The 24,185-nt window shown below is 47.1% G+C and overlaps 1 protein-coding gene across 6 annotated transcripts in view; it reads left to right on the plus strand.

Annotated features, from left to right (window-relative positions):
- The window catches only part of PNPLA6 (patatin like phospholipase domain containing 6), a 1,092,789-nt gene extending 1,073,417 nt beyond the window's left edge, over positions 1 to 19,372 (plus strand). For all 6 annotated transcript variants that reach the window (XM_069603923.1, XM_069603925.1, XM_069603924.1 and 3 more), the window contains 2 exons: positions 7,151 to 7,263; positions 14,353 to 19,372. In XM_069603923.1, the coding sequence (XP_069460024.1) occupies positions 7,151 to 7,263; positions 14,353 to 14,430 (191 nt within the window). In that variant the 3' untranslated portion in view covers positions 14,431 to 19,372. The remainder of the gene's footprint in view (positions 1 to 7,150; positions 7,264 to 14,352) is intronic.
- The last annotated feature ends 4,813 nt before the right edge of the window (positions 19,373 to 24,185 follow it).

Here is a 24,185-nt window from a genome sequence, read left to right on the forward strand (position 1 = left end):
GGCTGCTTTCCGTTTGCTTTCTGGTTCCAAAGAAAGACATGGGTTTGTGCCCGGAAATGTACCGAAATGTTGCCTTCATTTGTGCGCCCCCACTGTCACTGGGGGAGCACAAAATACTGACTCCCATTTCTGCCCCCAAGCAGAGCGGGGGTTGCAGCGGTGTCCCCCGCTTAACATTGTGATAAGCAGGGGACAAGAAATAAAAAAAAACAAGAAAAAAAAACACTGCGGCATCAGGATAGTGGGGAGTCAATGCCGCACACAGAAGTGTGCCGTCATGAAGGTAAGTGGGGTGGAAGATGTCTGGTAAAGTGATCTATTTGATCACTGCGCCGCGCAGTAATTGGCGTCGACATTTTCATCTGCACAGTTACGGGCAACTCAGTGATCACATAGATTCTTTGTGTCCTATCCTGGATTTGAGGCTCTTGAATGGGTTGGTGTCACTAGATTTTCAGGATGCCTACTTCCACCTGCTGATTCATTTCATGCACAAGTAGTATCTGAGATTTGAGGTGGGCTCTTGCCATAACAATTCAAAGTCTTGCCGTTCAGTGTATATTTGGCACCCAGCGTCTTCACCGGGCCACTAGCAGTGTTGACGGCTCACTTGGGGATGGGAAGCATGTATGTCTTCACTTATCTGGACTACAGGCACGCTCAGAGCTTGCTCCCTAGACTGGGTGTTGGCACAGCTGTACTGGATGCGCAGCCAGTTGCATAGCTTGGGCTTCTCCCTGAACTTCAAGAAGTCTCAGGCTTCACTGTCCCATTTTATCGGAGCGATCTTGGAAACTTGACTCACTGTCCCACCAAAGGATCGAGTTGTGAACATCTTCAAGAGGGTTCATGTCCTCCAAACCTAGAAGCAAGATCCTACCTCTGCCTTTCTGCAATTGCTGTGTCTCGTGGCCGCCTGCATTCTTGTAGTGACAAAATCGTGGTTGCTCATGAGGTCACTTCAGTGGTTTCTTCGTTGTCCATGGTCTCAATTTAAGGGGAATATTTCAGAACTTTTACAAGTCTCTGCCATGTTTTCTTAAGATCTTGCATGGTGATCCCTGCGAGACAGCCTACTGAAGACATTGTTGCATCAGCAACCGTGGCTCAACTAGCAATGGTCACATATGTGTCCGCGAAGGGCTGGGGTGATCTGGAGGGTTTACAATCAAGATCTATAGGTGAGCAGCTTGTGGTCGCCCTTTGAGTCTCTACAAACGTTCTGGTTGTGCAGGCGATTGGGCTAGACCTAATAACCTTCCACCCCTCTGTGAAGCGAGGTGGTCTTGTGCAGAGAAGTAATGCAAATGTAGTTCTTGGCTCTGGAGAACCATGGATCTATGAAGCCAGCTCATTTCGCCGGAATGGAGAACACCTTAGAGTGAATGCCTTAAGCTGACAGACTTTGGCCTCCCACGATGTTCTGAAAGAGATTTTCTCCCATTGGCGAACTCCTTAAGTAGACCTCATCCACTTTCAGTTTAAACAGGAAATGCAAGGAGTTCTGCACGAGGGAATTTCTGGGGGACGCACTGACGGGGATGCTCTGAGGGACGCACCGACGGTTGAGTGGACGTTCGACCTACTCTAAGCATTCTGGTCAATTCCTGTCATACCATTGCTTCCCAGGAGGCTGGGCCTGTTTGGGTCCACGTCGATTACGATTACTTCGACAGGGCTCTGTGAATGTCGTATCTGGAATTGCTGGACATGTCCATCCCCTGGTGCCTATTCAGAACCACGTTCATCCTGAATGCACCGGACTGGGCCCAGAGAACATGCTATTCGGAGTTGCTGGACATGTCTATCTGCCCGTCCTACTGCTTTCCAATGAGGTTGAACCTGCTCTCCCAATTAAAAGAATGGGTGCTCCATCTGAACCTCAGCTACCAGAATCTTCATGTTTGGCTGTGGAGAGGCTGAGATACACAGAGTAGGATTTATTTGTTGGATGACATCTACGAGGTGCACCTCTCGGCTCGGAGACCTGACACAAAGTCCATTTATGCCTGCAGGTAGCGTAGGTTCTCAGCCTAGTGCTGGGCGAGGGATCTGGAACCTTTTTCTTGGCTCACATCATCTCTGTTGGATCTTTTACTTTCCTTTCCGGTTGAGCCTGCAGATTGGTATTGTGAAGGGGTACCTAGTCGCTATCCCTTTTGAAATGGACCCCTGAGCAAGGCTCGTACTTCACAAGCCCCACTGTAATGTCGTTTTTGCGGAGAGTTGTGCAATCACTTTCCCCCTCGACAGTTTGTTGTTCCACCATGGGATTTGAATTTAATGTTGACGTTTCTTATGGGCGCTCTATTTGGGCCCCTCCATTCATTTTCTTTATATTTGCTCACCCATGTGATTTTCCTGGTGAACATCACTCCTATGAGACTGATGAGTTAGTAAAAGACCTTATCTGTCAAACTTTCTGCTTTGGTTTTCTTTCGATTAAAGGTGATGTTGAGAGTGAGGCTGTCCTTCGTTCCAATGGTAGCCTTAATTTGCATCTCTTTCAAAGATTTATCTGCCTGTGGTTTTTCCTACACCTCACCATTCCATGGCAGAGAGACTTTTTCGTTGGTTGCATCCAGTGCGGGCTCTCAGCTACTAGTTCTCTTGGATGAGGGACATCAAGATGGGTGACCTGCTTTTTGTGACTTATGCTGGTGCCTGTGCTGGCAGGACTGTGCCAAGCGGACCCTGTCAAGATGGATCATTCTGTGTATCTTGGAATGCTATCATTTTGCTGGATAGGATGTCCCTTAAGGTCACAGGGCTCATTTGATCAGACGACAGGCTGCAATCTCTGCCCTGCAGAAGGGGGGGGGGGGGGTCCCTGGACCTTTGCCAAGTGGCATTGTGTACATCACTGCACAGGTTTGCAAACCTTACTGCTTGGACTCCCAGCCAGGGTAGGTCCTCGTTTTGGTAGAGCAGTCCTCCAGAGGTTTCTGGTATAGGTGGTATCCTCCTTCTCTTCTCCCTCCTCTAGGTCTACCTACTGCTATGGGAGTCTATCATAGATGAGGAATCTGTGGGAGGAATTAGTTCTCTCCTCCTATGGATTCCTCTTCGCCCATTTGTACTGCCCCACTTGGCGGATAGCTAGTATACTGCTTAGTTCTGCCTTCCCCCAACGACAGAGCTGGAGAAAAATGGGCTGAACTGAGATCATTGGACATGGCTCCTCAATATATATTGGTCCTGACATCATGTCCGGTGCATGGCTCATAGATGCATCTAGCATCGCTGATGCAGAGTTTCCCGATATGGTGGTGGAAATGTTTCCGAATAACACCTGCACTAGAGAGAGATTATCATAGCTAAGGAATCTGTGGGAGGCCCATCCATCAAAAATAACATTACTGAGAGGGGAGTCTTTAGTTTTTGGTAGGGGCAGCTCTCAACATGTAGTTGGGCAAGGCCTTTAAAACGGAGGATGATGTAGTCACCTTGTCCAGATGGTACAGCAGTTAGAATCTCAACCCTGGATTCAAGACTCTGTTGCTCGGCCTTCTGGGTCTCAACAACGTGTCAGAGCACCTCCTTTGATGGGGCCTAATAGACAGACAGCTTGCTGAGAGGGACTCGGCGGAGATTTTGACTATCTTGGCCTCAAGTGACAGTGATCACAGATGCCTTTTTGAAAGACTACAGTGCTCACCTTCACAATCTGATGGATATTATTTTTTAGAATAATAAAAGAGAATATAAACAAGGGTTCTTAATAATGAAACTATAGAAATAACCTCTTAAGGATGGGCATATTAATTGAAGATTTCTGGCTATTTAAGAGTCTGGTTGTAAATGTTTTTCTGAAAAGGACCTGGTCAACTCTAGGGAAGTTAATATTGACTATGCAGGGAATAAATCTATGAAGATAATTTAGTTTATGAAGTTTTAGAAAAAAAGAAAGACAGTCCACGAGGATATCAGAGTCCTGTACATAGGAATAAGAAGACAAAGAGTAAAGAACAAATTACTTGGCTTTGTTAATGCTCTTATGGATTAGTCCTTCCACACACAGATTCCTTATTGAACTAATATTCTCCAGGCGCAAGTATGGTTCCGGAACATGGTATCCCCACAGCCCACCTTACCCTAGCCCACCTTCTTCACCAAGCCATACCAGCATTATTACTAACATTCCTATGTCTTTTTTCTTATGCCTCCAGTATAGGAAGCACTGGGACGAGGAAGAATAAAAACAACCTAAATAGAGTTCCCCATCTCAATGCCAAGATGAAGAAGGGCTCTGTTCATTCTGGGGTGACTGGTCACTTTAGTACTGGGACGAGGAACCGTAAGGACTACTCTAATAGAGTCCCCCTTCCCAATACCAAGGCGAGGAAGAAGGGCTCTGGTGAATCCTGGGACACTGATCCATTTAGTACTGGGATGAGGATGAGGCTTGGCATACTAAGGAGTATCGCCTGGAACCAAAGTGAGCAGTTTAGGCAATCTGAACTTGATATGTATATAAAAAACCGAGGAAGGACTCAAACGAAGGTCGGGTCCTCCCTGGAGGAACCAGGAGTCCATAGAAGAAAGCACTGGAGAGAAGGCAGACCGGGAAGCCACAAAGGGAGCATGCCACTACCAGGAGGGTCCGGTGTGGAGGGACTGCTCCTCAAAGGAGGAGCAATAAACTCCTGTGGCCTCATTGACATGTCAGAAAAAGGCGCAGGAAGCACGACCGCCGGAAGGAAATTTCCCTTGCAGACCCGCCACAAGCAACCGGGGAACTCTGACTGGCAAAGACGCCCCGAGGCAGGCCAGAAGCTACACGGAAGCCCTAAGTCCACTGTGGACCATAGAGACAGGTACACGAGTGCAAGGGGAGGTGAAAGGGGCCCAAGGCAATGGTGCAGAAACTGGGAACTTGGAGGGAAACAAGATTTCCTAGTATGGGACTCCAACCCTAGGAGTATAAGAAGTTGTGAAAGCATCCAAGCCATTCGCCATCGTCTCAGTACCTGACAGGCTAGTGAAGCAGGAGGACTGAATAAAGAGAGAATAAAGTGGGAGTCTGGGACCCACACCCATACAGGCAATCAAGGTCCCCAGAATAATTATCACAATCACAGTACCTGGCAGGAGAGTATACCAGCTGGACTATACATGTAAGTCTAGGACCCGCACCCATGATAGCATCTTCATTGCTCCTCATAATAATAGTACCTGGCAAGAGAGGATACCAGGTGTATTGTGCATGCAAGTCTGGGACCCGCACTTGTGGAAACATCCTCACCTATCTTCATAGTTACAGTACCTGAGAGTGAAGGAAGTCGGGTTGACTGTTAGTCCAAAAGTATGAGACAAGGGGAAAGTAGTCATACCCCCTGGAGGTTGTGGACATTGTAATAGCAATACCTGGCCAAGTGAATAGCCAGGTTGCTAGTGAAGCAAAGCCTGAGGCCAGAGTAAGGCAGTGATTTCATATGGTATTTATGAACATTTTTGGGATGAAAGTCATTCTCTTGACATGGTGAGAAACCTGAGGAAGGCAAGTGGGGTGGGGGAAGAAGTCATCCCTCTTAAAACTGTGAAGATGGTACACTTTTATTTTCTTTGTGCCTTGGTGGAGAGTCAGTCCAAGGAACCTTTGAGACTTTGTTTTGGTGTTCTGCCTTGACGAAAAACATTCAGCTTTTCCCTACAAGTGAAGGTGGAGGTGTCGTCCAGAAGAAGGGCGTCCTTCTGAGCCAGGAAGATTGTCACTTTTGTTTTGTTGGTTGATTTACAGTGTAAGGGAATGAAATAGTTTTTAAAAAAAATTATTTTATTGCTTTGGTACAAACTTGAATTCAAAACCCCCTCCCTACCTTCCCCTCGTTTCCGAGAATCTCTGGATGGCACGGGTTGGCCACATGATCGTCCTTTCTCGGTACAGTTCTGAGGGTCAAAAAATGTTCAGGATACGGATGTTGTGTGGACACCAGACACGGCGATGGACCCTTTACTTTTGACAAGACCTCCTGACAGAATCCTTAGTTTGTTTGAGGTAGGGAAACCCCTCTTAAAAATAGGGATGGGTAGGATTTTCCTTTTCTTTGGGTTTAAATAAAAGTTTATAACCAAAAATATGCCACCTGTGTGTTGGTCTCCTACTTTTACACCCTTATACAACCCACACAATGTCTTACCACCAGAATTGTTGCCATGGGATGAAAGTGGTCTGGATGCCCCTGTTAGTGCTTACCCCAACCTCCGGGCAGGTATAGGATGACTGCTCAAGCAAGCTTTAAGGGATAACCAGCACCATATGTGTGTGAAAAATCTCTCAGTGAGTTAGACTGGTAACAGCACTTAAATCACCCATTTAGCACACGCATTGATTTGTTTGTTTTTCTATTTTGTATCCATGCCCCATCCCCACCCTCCCACCCCGACTCATGAGAATAGTTTTAGCATTTTGTTGCGTTGTTGCACACTTTGTATTTGCACCTACGCTCGTCTATGCAGTCATAGATCTGCTGTGTTCTGGGACCTCAGAACTAAGACTACAAAAGCATGGACAGGCTCAAGCCCAAAATGTGCACTGCAGTGTACAGCACTACCAGAAATTGCTTCATGTCCTCATATTCCACAAGGAAAGTGACTACAATAGTTTCTACCCAGTGCGCAATATGTTTGGTTCGGAGAGCTGGCATTGTGATTGCTAGCTCTGGAAAATCATATTTTGTGTCCAACAGTTATAAAATGGGATTATGGAATTTGGAGTTAGGCGTAGTTTCATATCTCACCTTCCTTAAACTGCCCAAATTGTGTAATCCTGGGTATATCACATTGCCGAATGCATGTGTGCTACAGTCCAAGTCCACTTATCTGGCAAATTGGGAGTACTTTCAACAGTGACCTCGGTCAGAGCTAAGTGCTCCATAAAATCCAAATAAAGTCTTTGGCTATTCTGGTCTTCCTGAAAGTGTTTACATGTTTAGGCCATATACCCCTCGCTTTGAGACCACACCCCTTTTGAGATGCTTTATTCATCCATTGTCTTTTGGCACTTAACGCACTGGAACTGCCTTCTCACATTGTGCACACAGGTATTTCTGTTTTTCCCAGTGCACCATCGGTGGTACAGGTAGATGATCTATTCTGTAACAGACAAATATTACGCAACCCGTGACATCTCTGTCTCTTCCCATTGCAGCGGAGGAGTCTGACTATCTGACAGAATATGAAGACGAAGGAATGGATGCTGTGCCAGAGGAGGAAGGGGAGTTCTGCCCCGCAGACTGGACATCCAATGGCGTGTTTGAGACAGTAAGTAGAGGGAGACCCTTACTTCTGGGCCTCTTTGTCATTTGAGTCAGACCTGCAGCGTCTTAAGTTCGTAATCTCCAATTTCCCTAAACATTCACAGTTCAGGAACAAAGGATCGCCTGCATCATTAAATAAAATACATTCTTTAGGAGTGTAATGAACTTGATTAGAAATGTTTTAACTTGTACTGTTTAACAAGCCACCCTTCGCCTGCCTCATTCATTGACTTGTTCCACCTCTCCACCCATGCAGCTTTACACCTGTTCCATCTCTCAACACAAGCACCTATGAGCACCCAATCAATGGTGTGTACGCTCAAAGCGGGGGTAGACAATAGGTTTTCCATAAGTGTCTTCCAACTCTCCCAAGTGGTGTATTTGCACACAGAATTTAGTGCAAGAACTGCACCCCGTTACAGAACTACCCCTGCCCCCAACAGCTTCAAACTGCTTTTGAGTGATGTGGTGCATTTCCTTGTGCTCTGTTTGAAGTGATGTGTTATGAAAGATGCAGTTATTATCATTAGAGCTCTGAAGTGTTGTTTCAACCTGCAAATGTTTTGGGCTGGAGTGGTTGGCACTACCAAGGCAAAGCTGCATGATTATCCCCACCCAACGTTCCTATTCGAGCTCTACTTCCCCTCATGTAGGTTTGATAATGATATTCCCCCCTCTGCTCCCCTCACATTCACCCTTCCTGTCCATCACAAGTGCCGTCCTTCCCAGATCACATGATCTACCTCCCCACTTCATGTGCCTCATTTCATTTCTGGTGCTATACTTTCTCAAAATATTCCTTACCCTACCCTTCCATATCATATCTCACCCCATACATGCTCTACGATACTCCTCATTATCCCTACGTACTCCATAATACCCACATCACCTACCTTTGCCTATCATGTAAATCCAATCACCATTACACACACACACGCACACACACATATATACTCCTAAGTCCCGTCCCCTTTCCTCCATACTTATGGGACATTCCTCCGTCCTGTGGGACGGGAACGGAGCACTTTGTAAAAAGCATCAACATCGGGACTGGACGCACTTGCATCTTTGGAAGATTTTTTCCTTCCAGTGTCCTTTTCTCCTGCTCTGGCTTAGCGGTCGTGTGGTAGTCAGTCTATGCTGTTTCAGTTAGGTTTTCCTAATTGTGCTTTACTTTTTAGAGCACCCCGGCCGGGAGACTCCTTCACGGGGTCTTCCCGGTCCGGGTGGATCGTCAAAAGCTCTGTTACCGGGGCTTGCCCTGAGGTGCCTTCTAGGCCTAAAAAGTGTACCAGAGTTTTCTCCAAGGGCCTCCGTAAGGGGCCTATTGACACCGGATTACAATCTGAGGCCCCTCCTGTGGGGGCTGGTTGTGGGCCCAGTTCTACTGAGACGGCGAGTACTGGAGTTTGCTTCGAGGTCTCCTTGTCTGGAGCTTCCCGTAAAGACACCGGGGTACGCCCTGAGGCCTCCGTTGAGGTGTTCTGTACTGAACTAAAGTGCAAGGCCCTTCGTGAAATGGCTTTTAACGGGCTCGGGTCTGAGGTCCCTCGTTTGGAGGCTAAGGTGACCGACAGTTCTGAGAGGCCTGTTGAGGTCTTGTCAGTAGGTATACTCCTCATCGCTCCCGCTCAAGCAGTGACGCCAGTTCGGTTGAGGGGGCACGGAGTGAGGTCTCTGACCGGAATTCCGCTGTTACCGGCGTTGCCGAGGTTCTTCCGTTGAAGGCTATTCTGGCTGATAGCATGTCTCAGAAACATTCTAGGCCACGCAGTACTGGCTCAGCCAAGGTTCCTTGTGTTAAGGCTAAGATGAAGACCCCTGACCCATCTGTGGAGACCACTTTCTCACTCCCACACGTGTTGCAGTTCTCCTCAGGTGTTGACAAAATGGGGGCTGTTCCCGCCAAGACTACGGTGGCCATTTTGGATACCTCCCTTACAACTGCGCCATCGGCGCTGGGTGGGGGGAGTGGCTTTTCAGGTGAACATCGTTTTCCTTGTGCGCATCCTTTTTGTCCGGTATATGACTGGAACGCTCGGATTCCACTCCCGCACAACTTCCCTCTTCTTGCGGCTTCTGCGCCCTTGATCTATGTTAACACCAGTGGAGAAGAGCCCTCTTGGCAACCCTCTCCCTTACGCCCCTGAAATGACTCCGCTCATGAGAGGCCTCCCCCAGTCACGCCTAAAACGTCGGCGGAGGACACTTTTTTCGGTAAATTTTCGGTAAATTTCAAAAGCTAATGCACTCCATGAAGGAGTATTTTCGAGGTTTGTTTAGGGAGATATGCCCTCCTGCGCCGTCGGTCCCTGTTGTGACACCGGTCCTCCCGCCAGCGCCTCCTTTGCCGGCCGGGCCTCCACTGGCTCTCCCTCCCTTGCCTCCACTGTCTCCAGTGGACAAATCTTCGGCAGGGCCAGATGCGGCGCAGATTGATCCAGATGTGTTGGACGACGCACAAGGGGATCAGGACAGCGAGGACCAGTCCCGCTCGGTTAGAGCCTTTATCGACCGGGTGCAGGACATGTGTCTTTTGGATGTTCCAGTAGCCGAGGCACCCGCTCCACAGGAAGGGGTCCATTCGGGGGAGTTCACCTTGTCTCCTTTGGAGCGTACCGGCTTGTTCTTGCAGAAGGACGTTTTAGCCGAGGTCCGTAAAATCTTGGAGAAACCACACTCTGGACTGTTTGTTAACAAAAAGATTGACGCTCATTATAGGCTCCATTCTTCGGAAGAAGTGGGCTTAGCGTCGTGTCCACCCTCTTCCTCCACGGTGGTAGCTGCTGCTACAGTACAATGCAGACCTGCTTCATCGTCTTCTACAGTGGCAACGCAGGTTCTGGCCAAAGAGGACAAGCTTCTTGACTCTTTGGGGAGGAAGATTTTCGCTAATTCAGCCCTGCAATTACGTCAAGCTAACGCGGAACTGGTGTTAGCGGGGGCAAATATGAAAATGTTGAAAGGTCTGTCAGAGTTTGAGGAATTCATTCCTGCTAATAAACTAGAGGATTTTAAAGCGGGATTGTCAGATTCCAGGATCCTGGTGCAGGATATGCTGGAGGCCGCGGCGCATCATGTCGACACCTCGGTCCGGGGCCTTGTGCTTGGCGTGGGCACCTCTCGTCACGCTTGGCTGCACGATACAAAGTTCTCCAAAGAGGTGCAGGATAAAGTTCTGGACCTGCCTTTTGATGGCAAGGAGCTTTTTCATTCAACGACAGATGTTGAACTGACTAAGACTAAGGACAGCACCCAGACCACCAAGTCCTTGTCTGTCCTGGTGAAACCGCCATTCAGGGCTCAGAGAACGTCTTCGCAGCCTCGGCCTTCCTCTGGTTTTAGGGGATATCTGGATCGGAAGTCCCGTAGGGTCGATACTCCATCAGGAAACTCCCACTGACAGCAACAACGGGGCCGGTTTTTCTCCCATTCCTCGGCCTCCTCTTCAGGTTCAGGTGGCGCTGCCACCAATAAACCAACTAAATGAAGTTTCTCTGCGCTCTAACGAGACCCCGCTGGGAGGGCGCATTGCATCTCACTGGGAGGCGTGGCAGGCCATCACTGAGGACCCGTGGGTCTTGTCAGTCGCTCTGTCGGGCTTCCACTTGCCCCTTCCCCCTACCTTACCCTTCAATCCTCCCTTCCAGCAGTCGGGGTCATCCTCCTTCAGAGCCGAAATTCAGAAGTTGCTGGATCTCAGAGCGGTGCAAACCGTTCCCCTAGGGGAGCGAGGGGAGGGCTTCTACTCCCGGCTGTTTACGGTGTCCAAACCCAACCAGGCTGGCCTGCGCACCATCCTTGACCTTTCCCAGTTCAATCTCTCTCTACCCCAAGAGAAATTCAAGATGATCACACCCTGTCAGATAAAGTCCTTTTTACAGAAGGGCGATTGGCTCAGCGTGGTGGACCTTCAGGATTCTTATATGCATATTCTGATTTGGAGTCCGCATCGGAAATACTTACGTTCTTCCATGGGAGAGGAGCATTTCCAGTTCCGAGTGCTCCCGTTTGGCCTCAGCTCGGCACCGCATGTCTTTACAAAGATGATGTTGGCTTCAGGGTATCCATTTGTATCCGTATTTGGAAGATTGGCTGCTGCGCAGTCCTTGTCCTCAATCAGTCTTGAGCAACCTTCAGTCACTCTTCCAGCGCCTGTTCCATTTTGGGCTGTCGGTGAACTGGCAGAAATCCTCCATGATGGTCTCTCAGGACCTGATTTTCCTGGGTTTTCGTTGGAATACAATCGACTGCAGAGTATATCTGACCGGGGACAGAATGGCGGATCTGTTGACCACGTGTCAGGTGTTTGCGCAGTCAGAGAGTATGTCGGCCTGGTGGCTCCAGAGGCTTCTGGCCTCATGGCCTTGTGTGTGTTGGCTCTTCCTCTTGCGCGTCTCAAGATGAGGGGAACGCAGATGGCTCTTCGGAGTTCTTGGCGCCAAGCAGTGGACCGAGTTCCAAAATGATTCCTGTTCCATCTTTCATGAGAGCGGACCTTGTGTGGTGGTAGTTTCTGAGCAATCTGTCGGTGGGCGCAGCCTTTCAGGACCCCGGCCCGCTAGTGACAATCACGACGGACTCTTCCCTTCTGGGGTGGGGTGTGACGTTGGACCTTCTTCAGGTTTCTGATCTCTGGTCACCGCAGGACAAACTCCTTCATATAAATTACCTGGCGATCTTCCTGGCGCTCAAAGCGTTCCAGCCTGTCATTGTCAACAAAGTGGCCCGGATCCGCACGGACAATGTGGTTTCCATGTTTTATATCAACAAGCAAGGAGGTACCAAGTCCCTTCCTCTTGTGGATCTCGCCATTCAGATGTGGGAATGGGCGGTTCAGCATGGCATCTGGCTGATGGCAGTGCACATCCCGGGTCAGCTGAATGTTACTGCGGATGCCCTCAGCCAGTGTACAGTGGTCAGCTACGAGTGGGAGCTGAACTCGGAGGTCCTCTTGCAAATCTTCCAGTGTTGGGGCACTCCAGAAGTGGAACACTTCGCGACGGCGTCAAACGGGAAACTTCCCCTGTATGCCTCCAGGAACGGACTGGGAGTCTCCACTCTGGGGGATGCCCTCGAAATTCCCTGGCACAACATGAGGGCCTATGCTTTCCTGCCCCTGCCTCTGATTCATCGGACGCTTTGTAAGCTGAGGGCACAGTGAGTTGTTCTCTTCTGCTCATAGCACTGTGGTGTCCGGCCAGGTTTTGGTTTTCAGAGCTTCAGCATCTGTCGGTGTGTGCACCGATCAGGCTTCCGTTGGTTCCCAGCCTGCTTCACCAGAGAGATCGGCAGATGTGGCACCCCTCACCACAATCGTTCAGCTTGGCGGCATGGTGCCTGAGTTCAGATCGTTAGAACACCTCAACTTGTCTGCTGATAACATGCGCATTATTCAGGCGGCCAGGAAGCCCTCGACAAGATCTCCATACAGGAGCAAATGGCTTAGTTTCTGCCACTGGTGCTTAGCCAGACAGCTGGACCCCAGGGGGGGGGCTACGATTGACGCAGTGCTGTCCTTCGTCTCTCATCTAGCCGAATCGGGCATTCATGTCTTGTCATGCAGGACTTATCTTTCGGCGGTTGCCGCATACCTATTCACGGACCAGTGCTCTTTTTCGCTGTCAAATCCAGTGGTTAAAAGGCACTTTGCGGGTCTCATGCGTCTTTACCCTCCTGTTCGCAAACCACATCCGACGTGGGATCTGAACGTAGTCCTTATAGCCTTGTGTCATTAGCCCTTTGAGCCAATGGCTACTGTAGACCTTAAGCACCTTTCTTGGAAAGTGTCCTTCTTGATTGTTGTGACTTCGGCAAGACGAGTGAGTGAGCTCCAGGCCTTGTCGGTGGAGCATCACTTCCTGGTTTTTCATAAGGATAAGGTGGTCCTGAGGACAAATCCTTCTTTCCTTCCAAAAGTCGTCTCTGATTTTCATCTGAATCAGTCAATCTCTTTGCCTGTCTTTTTTCCAGACCCAGCCTCAGAGGCTGAGAGGGTTTTGCATTGCCTGGACGTTAGAAGAGCTCTTAAGTTCTATCTGGACAGAACATCTGAATTTAGGAGTTCTTCTCAGCTCCTGGTGACCTTCGGTAATCCGCAGGGTAAACAGGCCTCTAAAGCGACTATCTCCAGATGGATCGCGGCCTGTATTATGGAGTCTAACGCTGTTCAAGGTCCCCATCCTCCAAAGGGGGTTCACGCACACCAGGTACAGGGCAAGGCAGCTGATGTTACCTCTCAATAGTATGTCCCCTTGGAGACCATCGCAAAAGCGGCTACCTGGGCCTCCCCATCTGCTTTTTGTAAACACTACTGTTTGGATCTGAGCTCCAGGTCTGATGCTCAGGTTGGCTAGGCTGTGCTTAAAAACCTTTTCCAGCAAGGAGTTTTACATCCTCCCGTAATTCCTGTGAGGAGTGCTTGGGAATCTCCCATAAGTATGGAGGAAAGGGGACGGGACGTAGGAGTATAATGTGTTACTCACCGTAGTGACCACCTTACTCCTAGTCCATAGTCCCTTTTCCTCCATACGCCCACCCGCCGTCCCCTTTAATAAGGTTCCTCTGTTCTTGCTTAAAGATCTCTGACCTGGCGATAGAAAAGGACTGATGGGCGATGAGCTGGGCTGAGCTAAGGAGGGTGGGTTACGGCCGCGTGTGGTACCCCATGTAAAAAGATAAGGACACATTTTTTTTAAATGTGATGCTTTTTACAAAGTGCTCCGGTCCCGTCCGACAGGACGGAGATATGTCCCAGAAGTATGGAGTAAAGGGGACTATGAACTAGGATTAAGGTTGTCACTACGGTGAGTAACCCTATTATTCTATCACATGTTTTACCATATCTTCCCCACCATGAGCCCTCGAACTCTCTTCAAAAATGTGCCCCCCTCCTCACATGTACCTTTCACATTTGGCCTCCATTCTGCCACCTCAGATAACCCACATGCACACATGCTTATCCTAACACACTACTGTCCACTCTTCGTCGACCCCCCTTCTTGTGCGTCAGCCCCTGCTCAGAAAGACAACCATAGAGTGTCCAGATACACTGCGAAGGATCCTAAAACTGTCAACTTTTATCTCAATTCAGGATGAAGAGAAGAGCATCCGTCACCGGCAGAGCCGATCCAGAGACCCTGCAGCCAATGCCAACTCATCATACGCCTGAGCTCCCACCACTTAGAGGGATGATGCTTTGTACGTCAAATGTGTTTGCAGATGGAGATGTTCTCTTCTAATGGGACCTGTGCCATGTGTAATGGATTGACTGCCAGCTGTTTGGTGGACGGCTGCAAGGGCAGCAGTGTTTGTCCAAGAGGAACACCAACGCTTTGTGCACATCATATTGGAATTGTTGCTGCTCGCCCGCAGCCTTCCAGCACCAATATTTCATGATCACCTAAGATGGTTGAAGGGATGCTTTGAAGCATTCACCTACAAGTTGGTTTTTGGAACTTAAGGATCAAGGACCTGAAAGCTCAGCTCAGCATTCCGCAACATTGAAGGGACACTCGTTGAAGCCCTGCCTGCTCAGTCGTGCGTTTCCCTCACCTATAGTTGTAATGTGAATGAAGAGTTGAGCTGAATTTGCACTTTATATAACCTTTTTCTGTGGGAAAGTGGATAAAAGTGCAGGGACATAAGACTTTAGCAAATCAGTTTAAACAAATTGATGAAATCCCTGCGCTGGCAGCTTTATAGGGAGGGGTTTGTCAAGAAACATTTCTAAATTTCATTTCATTTCAATAGATGCTTTCCCACCTCTGAGTCCGAGGTTGAAGCTTGAGGACTAAGGGCGTTGCATAGCTGCTTCCACCATGAGATGGAGCAAGAAGTCATGTTTGAGTTGCCCCCTTATGTGGCGCCATCGGGGGAGGAATTTAGGAACCATGGATGAGAGTAGGAGGGGCTCTTCACTAGCTCTGGACTTTATGCAAAGGAGCTTGTTGGGCTAATCACTGTGGCTGTGTCTTCAGAGATGATGTGCGCAAGCAGAGTGTGAAGAAGGACGCAGCACGCAGCACAGAGCTACATTAGTTCTTAGTGATTCTGTGCCCTGTTTGAGAACCTAGTCTTAACATTAGGTTTTGAGGCTGCACTAGAACTGTCCTCCTGGGGATGCAACATTATCCTTATTCGCTCGTGATCCCACACCTAATAGCATTAAGATTCTGGAGAGCCCATACATGTTAGACCTGATTTTTAACGATTACCATGACAGAATGCCTAGCCTAGGGCCATGTGCCGTGGGGCATACAGTACCCTACTTCCCTATGGAAAATTAGGACAGTAACGTACACTATAAGGGAAAACTGAGCCTACTAAATTAAGGTCAACATGTTCAAGCACAGCAGCATGTTTTCCTGATACCAATGTAACTATTTTAGTGGCTGTTTGAAAACATGTGTTATTGGGTTTCATCCATCAACTAATCAGTTTTGACTGCCAACTGCATTGGAATTACCGTGTTTAGGAGACAAATGTAATGTGAATTTGAGTAGGAGAACATTAACATAAAATGTTCATATCCATTTGAGTCCCCGACAGTTTTGAGGCGGAAGCTGGAATCCTTTGTGGGACATTCTCTTAAATCAATATTCCTGTAGCCAATCACCTGACTGAAGTAGCGCAGAGCCAGATTCCCATCTGCCTGCTTGGGATTCAGCAAATGCTAATCTAGGAGGCCCTAGAGTAGAGCAATATGAGGGCAGTGGGACATAGACATAATGTAAATGCTTGCCTCTACTAGGATGGGGGAGTAACTCCTGGTCTTTCTTGAGTCAGGCCAACGCTATGGACAAAGCTGTAATACCAATACATTGTGTTGTCCAAGATAGGCCTTTTCAGTTTAGTCTTCTTTTGAAGCTGCTGGATACTTTCCCCGATCTCTGGGGATAGTACACGTGACCTGAAGGGCATCTATTTGTTAATGGTGCACTGTGTCTTTGAATAGTGGGATTTGATGAACATTTCGTGAGGATAGGTGGGATTGTGAGGAGTGCAGCTGCATTGTGGGTGGAGGAATCACTGTTCCACTGAAGTTGCAATTCACAAAATAACCCAGGGCATTGTGGTTTGGGCAGCATAGAATTCATAATGCATAAACCCAGTCCATTCATGCTTACGTCTGTCCTTTGAGCCGAGGTGGAGGAAACCCATTCCAGTGCTTTTGCGGCATAGGTGATTTGGCTGGGAGCGAGCTTATCGAGTAGTAATCTTATGAACTGGCAATGTTGCGAGCCTGGAGACGTTTGCCGTGGAAGCAAAAAACATAGGGATCTTAATTTCTCTTTAGGATTTGGAAAACTGCCAAAGCTGCTTTGAATTCAGAAACTTGGATATTTGAGCTGTAACATTCTCGTTTATAGCCTTCCAACAGCAAGACGCTTTCTACAGGAAGGTTCTAATGGTTGTCACTGTTCCTCTAGCATGTTGTGCCTACTAAACAATCTTATATATTATTTAGTGTATAAGAGATGCTGCTTTCACTACTGTAAATTACAAGCTGTATTTTCATGTGAAAACACCTCCACAATGTGGCTTTTCCTGTCCCTCAATCTGTGAAAAGGTGTGTCTGTATGTGCTGCTAGGTCCACAAATCCCTTTCCGCTTTTCTATATGCATGGGGCAGTCCGTCTTGCAGCAGGCAAGGGGACCCAGAGCATTTTGCACAGTAAGATCAATTAAAGAGACCAGTATTGAATGCCAAAGCCATGGATGCCCAGCTCCAGTTGTAGCGCACAAAACACGTTTTTGGATTCTTCTATCACAGCCCCTTTCCCCCACTGAGGTGGGCCCTAACATTACCAGTCTGGTACATATAGATACAAATTTAAAGATATGCAAGGTAGACATGACCCTGCAGTCTGGCTGTTCCCTGCTACCAAAGGCTGAGACTTTACCTCCTGATTTGTTTTCTAGGTGGGCAGGGGGCTTTGCACTACTGTAGCACATTAGTGCAGAATGTTCTGGACCAGTCAGCCCCTCCCTTCACTTAATCACAGGATATGTGATCATTAGAAGGCATAGGGCCTGATTTACAAGCGCCATTGTAAAATGCTTTTGTAAATCCGGCCATTGTCTCCATAAATATGGCCCTGCTGGCACCTCACAACACAACGTGGATCATGTGTCCGGAGCCGTGGGCCCCTTTGGGGGCAGTAAGGGCCAGATTGTCTGTTGGTGAAAGAGAGGAAGAGCCACCCAGACTCATCTCCAACTCTTTAGCCGTGTACAATTGCCACAAACCCAGAATATGAGTCTACATTGAGGGCAGTGGCTGAAAAGAACCTACTTGATGCTGAGAATCTGGATTAGGGGTCCCCAGCTTGCTTTTCAATGTTTTACTTTACACTACATTTGCAGAGTCGGCCTGTCCCAGGAAACGGACAGCTCGGACGTGTACTATATAGCCTTGACTTCTAAAGTTCTTCCACAGGCTCCTGACCCGTTGTAAATGCCCCACCCACTTAGATGCCTAGCACTCCCCACCAACCCCCCCAAACCCTCATCCTCCTCAGAGGAGAGGGCTGTTCCCATCCTCTGAAGCCCATCAAAGCAAATGTCCTCAATCTCGGAATAGTCTTGAGGATGGCTGCCCAAATCTGGGAAAAGCACAATTGTTGGTTGAACCACAATATTGTAATATGTTTCCTTACAGCAAAGTGGCTTGTGTTAGACGTAGCCTCTCATTTGTTCTGCTTAACTCCATGGTGCCTGGGCATATGGCATATGGTCAAGTGCATATTTTACAGGATCGCCTGGCAGTGTGTATGCACTCTGGTATTTCCAAGCCTGAAAATAGACTCTCATTTGGCCCTCGTGCTTTAGAAAGGGAGCATAGTCTGGTATTGTGCAACCTAGACAATGTTCTCTTATTTGCATCTTACTTGGCCAATACTGGCATCCAGGTTGTGTTATAGGAATTCTTTTTACAAAATAAGTTCTCAAAAGACCTTTTGATGAGCTAATCCTCCTATATAATTTCAGGCTCCCTAACCTTTTTGATAATTAAATATTCTGTCAATGTTTAGCTCATAAGACTTTGAATTCACAGCCTCCAGTGAAATGCACCTCTTGATCTAGAATGAGTTCCCTAAATTCTGTCGCAGAAGTTTGTTCTTAAGATCTCTTGCTTCATTATATCCAGACATTCATGTTCAACAGGGCATTTTCCTCCCAACGATTTTTTCATCATTTGAAGCATACATTATTTCCTTTCCCCTCATAGGGATTGTTTTATGTTGGCATTAATCTAGGAAAGGAGACCTCAGCTGTGACTACTGGTTGATGTGTACCTTCCCGTGTTCTGCAACATTACTATGAGGATTTCATTCAAGGTGACCTTCTCTTGCTGGACATCTGGATTGACAAAGAGAAAAGTAACCAAGATAAAAGATAAAACATTTGTTTGGGCTGCAACGCCTGAGGAGTTGGAGACCTTGTTGGCCATTTTGTTTGAAACATTTGCTTTTCTTTCCTTTTGCAGTGCAAATGCTCTGGTCCCTACCCTTGCATGACAGAACATCCCGCGCTCCTAGTTGGCCTTGTGAGTACAATGAGTAACATGCCCTGTCGGAGATAAGTAGTGAAAGGAGAGAGAATGCTGTGAACTGCTGCTTTAGGCGCTGCGTATAAGGAATGCGCAGCCCAAAACTCTGCGATTGCAAAAGGGACACCTGTACTGGAGGTGATAGAAGCACTGAGGGCATTAGCACTTCCTGCACTTCGCCGGTTGGGGATGACCTTGCATACTCATGGAACATGAATAAACTCTGTGCATGGATCTTGCCCTCCAAGGCAAGTCAGTGGCCAGTTTCAAGCCAAACCCCCACACCAAATCATTTTCAATTACTTACCACTAGATGGAAAGTTATTTTTGTTAACTTATTTGTTATTTTTCTCTGCCGATAAATGTAAAATAATAAAGATGTACTTTATATTTTATTTTTTAAGCTAATTTAAAATAAGGATCTGTATAGAACAGTTGTTGAATAATCATGAAGCATTTTATTTTATAGAAAGTTTTAATCTTTATTTAACAAAGCTTAAGAATGCGTTTTGAAGGGCGCTGGTTAACCCATAAACAAAATAAACCGTTTGAAACCCTTCTTCTGGGATCATGCGTTTTGGCTAATTTAATGTTTATCGAGAAGTCTTCAGCAGTGAAAAGGTGCTAGATTTCCAGTTTAGTGCTTGTATTAAGAGAATATTCACAACTGCAAACTCTACTGCAAGATACCCTCAAACAAAGGTAATAGATGCAGCATGTCTAGCCACAGTGCAAGCTTGCCTCACAATCACACACACGTATATACACATGTTAAGTGTAACAGATACATCATAGCTAGTAACAGTGCAAGTTTCCCTCTCACAGAATAGGTCCAGAGGGCTAGCATAATCTACTAGCCCACTCGCATTGCCAAGAAGATTTTATGACGAACGAGTCCCACTTGCATGGAACTCGACCGTGTTGAGTATGAGATGTTTGAAACCTCGATTTGACTTTCAATGCAAACATGCTTTGTTTACAGTAAATGGCAAATAAGATTCACTGTGCATGCCTGGCCGTTTGTTGGTAGAATTGCACCAAATCTGACGTGTGCTTATGGTGACATGCTCCATTTTACACAAAGCACTTATGTGCCTCACACAGTCAGGCATACACGCTAACGCAGGACACTAGATAGCAACAACCACGCAACTCCGGAGCTTGGCTGGAAACTGAAAGCTATTTTCCCCGGTCCATGTACCTACCAGTCACATGTGCCTACCAGTCACATGTGCCCTGGTGGCCAAAAACACAACAGTACATCTCCCCCCAAAATAACAATGTTCTACCCCATTTCTTCGATCCATATTCGGGGTCTTTTTATGGCTCGGTGCACTGGTGGTGGGCAGTGCATCTGCTCTCTCCTTCTGCCGGGAGACCACAATCCACTCAGTCAGATCCAACAGGTGATCACCCCAACCAGTCAGCGATGTGTCTGTGACACCTGTCACCTGCGGCTAAGGTTGCCAAAACAACGCTCCTCTCTGCAAGTTGTCTTGCACTTTCCACTACCCATGATTCTGAGCCACCAAGGTGCAAGAAACATTTACAGTGCAAATGGCGGTAGAGTTTGCTTCCAGGGACCCTCATGCAGTATGTCAGTTAACTCCAACTGAATTTTCTGTCTGGACGGAGCAAGAGTCCACATTTTCAATAAACTTCTGAAAGGAGACCAGAGACTTATTAGGGGTAGAGGCTGGAACAATGTCCAGCTCTGAGGAGGTGTCGAAGTCACTGGCCTCTTGGAGGGCCGAGGCCAATCCCTGGACGTCCTCAACCTCATAGAATTCCCCCAGGAAGTCCCTCTCCTCCCAAAGGGTACCGGGTCCCCTTCCTCATTGTAGATATCACACATCTTCAACATGTAGGCTCTAAACCGAAGAAGAGCATAATCCCGAGGTTCTTTGGTGCCGGTGGTGCCAACCGGCAGGGACGGCGTTGGGGCCGGCGCTGAGATCTCGATGCCCGGATGCAAAGTTCTTCCCTCTTCTCGGCCAAGCCCGAGCTCATAGGCATGCAGGAGTAGACCACGGCTGGCTCCCTGCCGTTCACAGAAGACGCAGTGAGTCCTGTTGGCGCCAGGGCTGAAGCCACCATTGTCGGATACAAAGGCGCATATGCTGAAGCCGCCAGCTCCTTGGTGTAAAGATGGCAAGCATTTTCCCTTTTTTCTAGGTAAGTCAAATCTGTGTGTTCTTCCACTCACTGCTGTGTTAAAAAAGAGTCTTCTCCCTCTTTCCTGGAAAGTCGAATCTGTGTGTTCTTGCATTTCCTGCTGTATCTCATAATTATGCTTTTTCCCTAGTTCATAGGAAAGTCGAATATGAGTGTTCTTGCACTCACTACTGTGTTTAAATTAGGCCTTTACCATCTATCCCTCTATCTAAGTTCTTTCTTCTGTCCTAATAACTTCTAGGTGTCGTGCTTTCTGTTACATGATATAACTTGGGCCTTTTTCCTTCCTGGACACTTGACACTAGATTGTTGCATTGTGGTTGGTTGTAGTTGATTTTGTGCTCTGCAGTTCCTCCCTCTCTCCCACCCTTTCTTCTGTCTTCACACTCCCTCAATGGTGCTCTCAATCTCACCTATCTTCTCTAGTTGCTTTTCTATCACCTATCCTACCCCTCTGGAGATATCTGGAAGGAAAAAGTTAAAAAATATTGTCCTTGTCTCCAATCCAGGCCTGCCCATTACAGACACCTATGTCAACGCTTCCTCCAGACAGACACTTAACAGCATCCTTTTTGTCGTTGCTTCTCTGGAAGGAGATTCCCCTTATGGTCTCTGTGCTCTCCCCTTTCTCTTCAATAACACAGTATTCGACCTTTGAAAAAAAAGAGGAGAAACAAAAAACAGACAAACTCTACAAACAAATACACATACATCACTCACCCCACATAACAAGGCCCCTCCCCTTGTTGACCTTCAAACCATAAAATGTCTCAGTGTAACACAAAAATATGCTCATAGTCATATAGGTCGTTAAAAGGTGTCCACAACTACAGATATAGTTCTTCCCAGTCTAGCTTCAAATAAATAACATTTTCAAAGCTAGACGAGATCTAATTCATTCAACCAATCTCTTCCACTTGTGGTTTCTTCCAAGTTTTCCAAACTCGGAGAGAAAATTGAAGGCACTTGAGGTAGCTTTTGCTGCATCAGGAAAACACACGATATTCCATGAGTTCAAGAACGTGCCAGATAAATATGGGGAGATTGCTGAGCACGCAGTGAGGTTTATGGGCAAGAGAATGGTGACAAGGTGATACGGGCAGGGGGATCATCCTTGAAGAGCACTTTCTGGAATTCTGAGTATGGAAGAAGGTGGATTATAGATATTTTGATGGTGAGATGCTGATGGTATAGCATCTGGTTTTTCCAAGTTTTATACTAAGCTGTACTTCAGAAATATCGAGTTCCAGGCTGACAAACTGGCAGAGTTTCTGGAAGAAATGGCATTACCATGGGTTGATGATGACCTGAGATTTACGCTTATCTGTTGCCAAGGAGACACAAGTTATCCATCAAGTGGTTAGCAGTAGTGCGCAAAGGCCAGAACGCTTTGCTGCAACATTTTTTAAGGAGTATAGCAATATAATCTTACCATTATTTTGGCGATGTATATGTAGAGGCTTTGTATGCTGGAGTTCTCTGTCCATCGCTTAGGGAGGCTTCTATAATTCTTCTCCCAAAACCAGGGAAGTATAAAATGACATGCTCTTCACCCCGAGCGCTATCACTAGTACATTCTGATACCAAAATATTAGCAAAAGTATTAGCTAGGCGACTTGACCCACCTGTGGATAGCTTAGTTTGCCTGACCAATCTGACTTTGTAGCAGGTAGACCCACACATCCTAACTTGAGGCAGCTTTTGTCATGCTATCCAAGCTTGACCCCAATATGCAAGCATTGCCATGTTTTTGTACACTGAAAAAGCATTTGATTCTTTAGAATGGTCTTTTTTATTTTCTATATTATGAGTGTTGGTGAGGTGTTTTTGTAAAATGTCAGACTTTTGTAGATCCAACGCAGAGCTAGGGTTTTGCTAAAGGAGTGGACATCAGCGCAAGAGGCAGTACTGCCCGTTCTCTCCCTTGCTTTTTGCACTAATGATGGAGCTTCCTCGCCTCTTAAGAGAAAGGCACTGTGATAGTGCCATAGAATTGGATACACATAAAATGATTACATCACGGTTTGCTGCTGATCTGTTTTATATTACCAACCCAATGACGAATATTGGTCCCATTATTGAGAAACATAAGAGTTTTTTTGGTCACTTTCAGACCTTCAAACGAAATGGTCAAATTCTGAGCTATTGCCGTTAATGTCTTTCACAAGTCTAGTTGCTGAGCAGTGGGGTTTTCGTTGATGCCCTTTAGAAGTGAGATAACTGGGGATTTGAGTCTCAAGGGGGCCTGAAAAACTACTGCAGAGTAACTACATGGCGAAGAAGAGAGCCTGGAATCAAGATCGAGATGTGGATATTATTGCCACTATCAATGATGGCTAGGATCAAAATGGCGATTCTACCTGGGATGCTAAATATCTTTACAAATGTTCCTATCATTGTTCCAACACAAAAGAGTGGCTGGAACGTTCAGAATTCATCTTCACTGCTGCCAATTGCTCTGGGCAACCCTCCAGACTATTGCTCTTCAGCTTGCCAAGCCATTCCAGTAAGGGCAAAGACCATGTGCAAATCAGACTTGGCTCCACCCAATGACCGCTAATGAGGCCGAAACATGCCTGGGGTTGCTTATGTTCTCGTGCAGAAGGGATGTGACCAAATGGGTCGGGCTGGACTTTTGGGGTGGACCAAGCCTGATTTACAGATGGTCTTTCCCCTTACTGTAATGGTGTGGAAGGCCAAGAACAATTGTCTGGAGGGTTGCCCAGAGCGATGCCAGAGATTAAGATTAATTCCAAACCTTCCAGTCATCACCTCTTTTGTTTTTTCCTATCATAGTTCCATCCTCATGCTGCAGCAAGCTAAGGTCACTGATGCTGTTAAGTGCGGGTGACCGCTACAGGGTTGCCTGGGCAATGCTAATGCGACACCTTGGGAAAGGCGGATTAGGTGTGCCGGATCTCAAAATATATTACTACTTGTCTCAAATCAGCTGTATTTGCACTTGGTATGGCACAGCATTTTATGGCCAACAAGTAGCCTTAGAGAGGGCAACTATTACACCAGTTAACTAATGGCAGCGATTTTGGTTGCCCGCTCGCACACTTCTGTTCTTAATATGGTACAGACAGCCATTACTGCACTGCATTAAAAAGATGATCTGCCCCCCTTATACGTCCCTCAATACACGTACATCGACTGAATCACCTGTATGTGGAGCTCATTTGATGGAGGCATAC

Source organism: Ambystoma mexicanum, chromosome 3q, assembly GCF_040938575.1.
Source record: "Ambystoma mexicanum isolate Mex_15411 chromosome 3q, UKY_AmexF1_1, whole genome shotgun sequence".
Taxonomy (NCBI): domain Eukaryota; kingdom Metazoa; phylum Chordata; class Amphibia; order Caudata; family Ambystomatidae; genus Ambystoma; species Ambystoma mexicanum.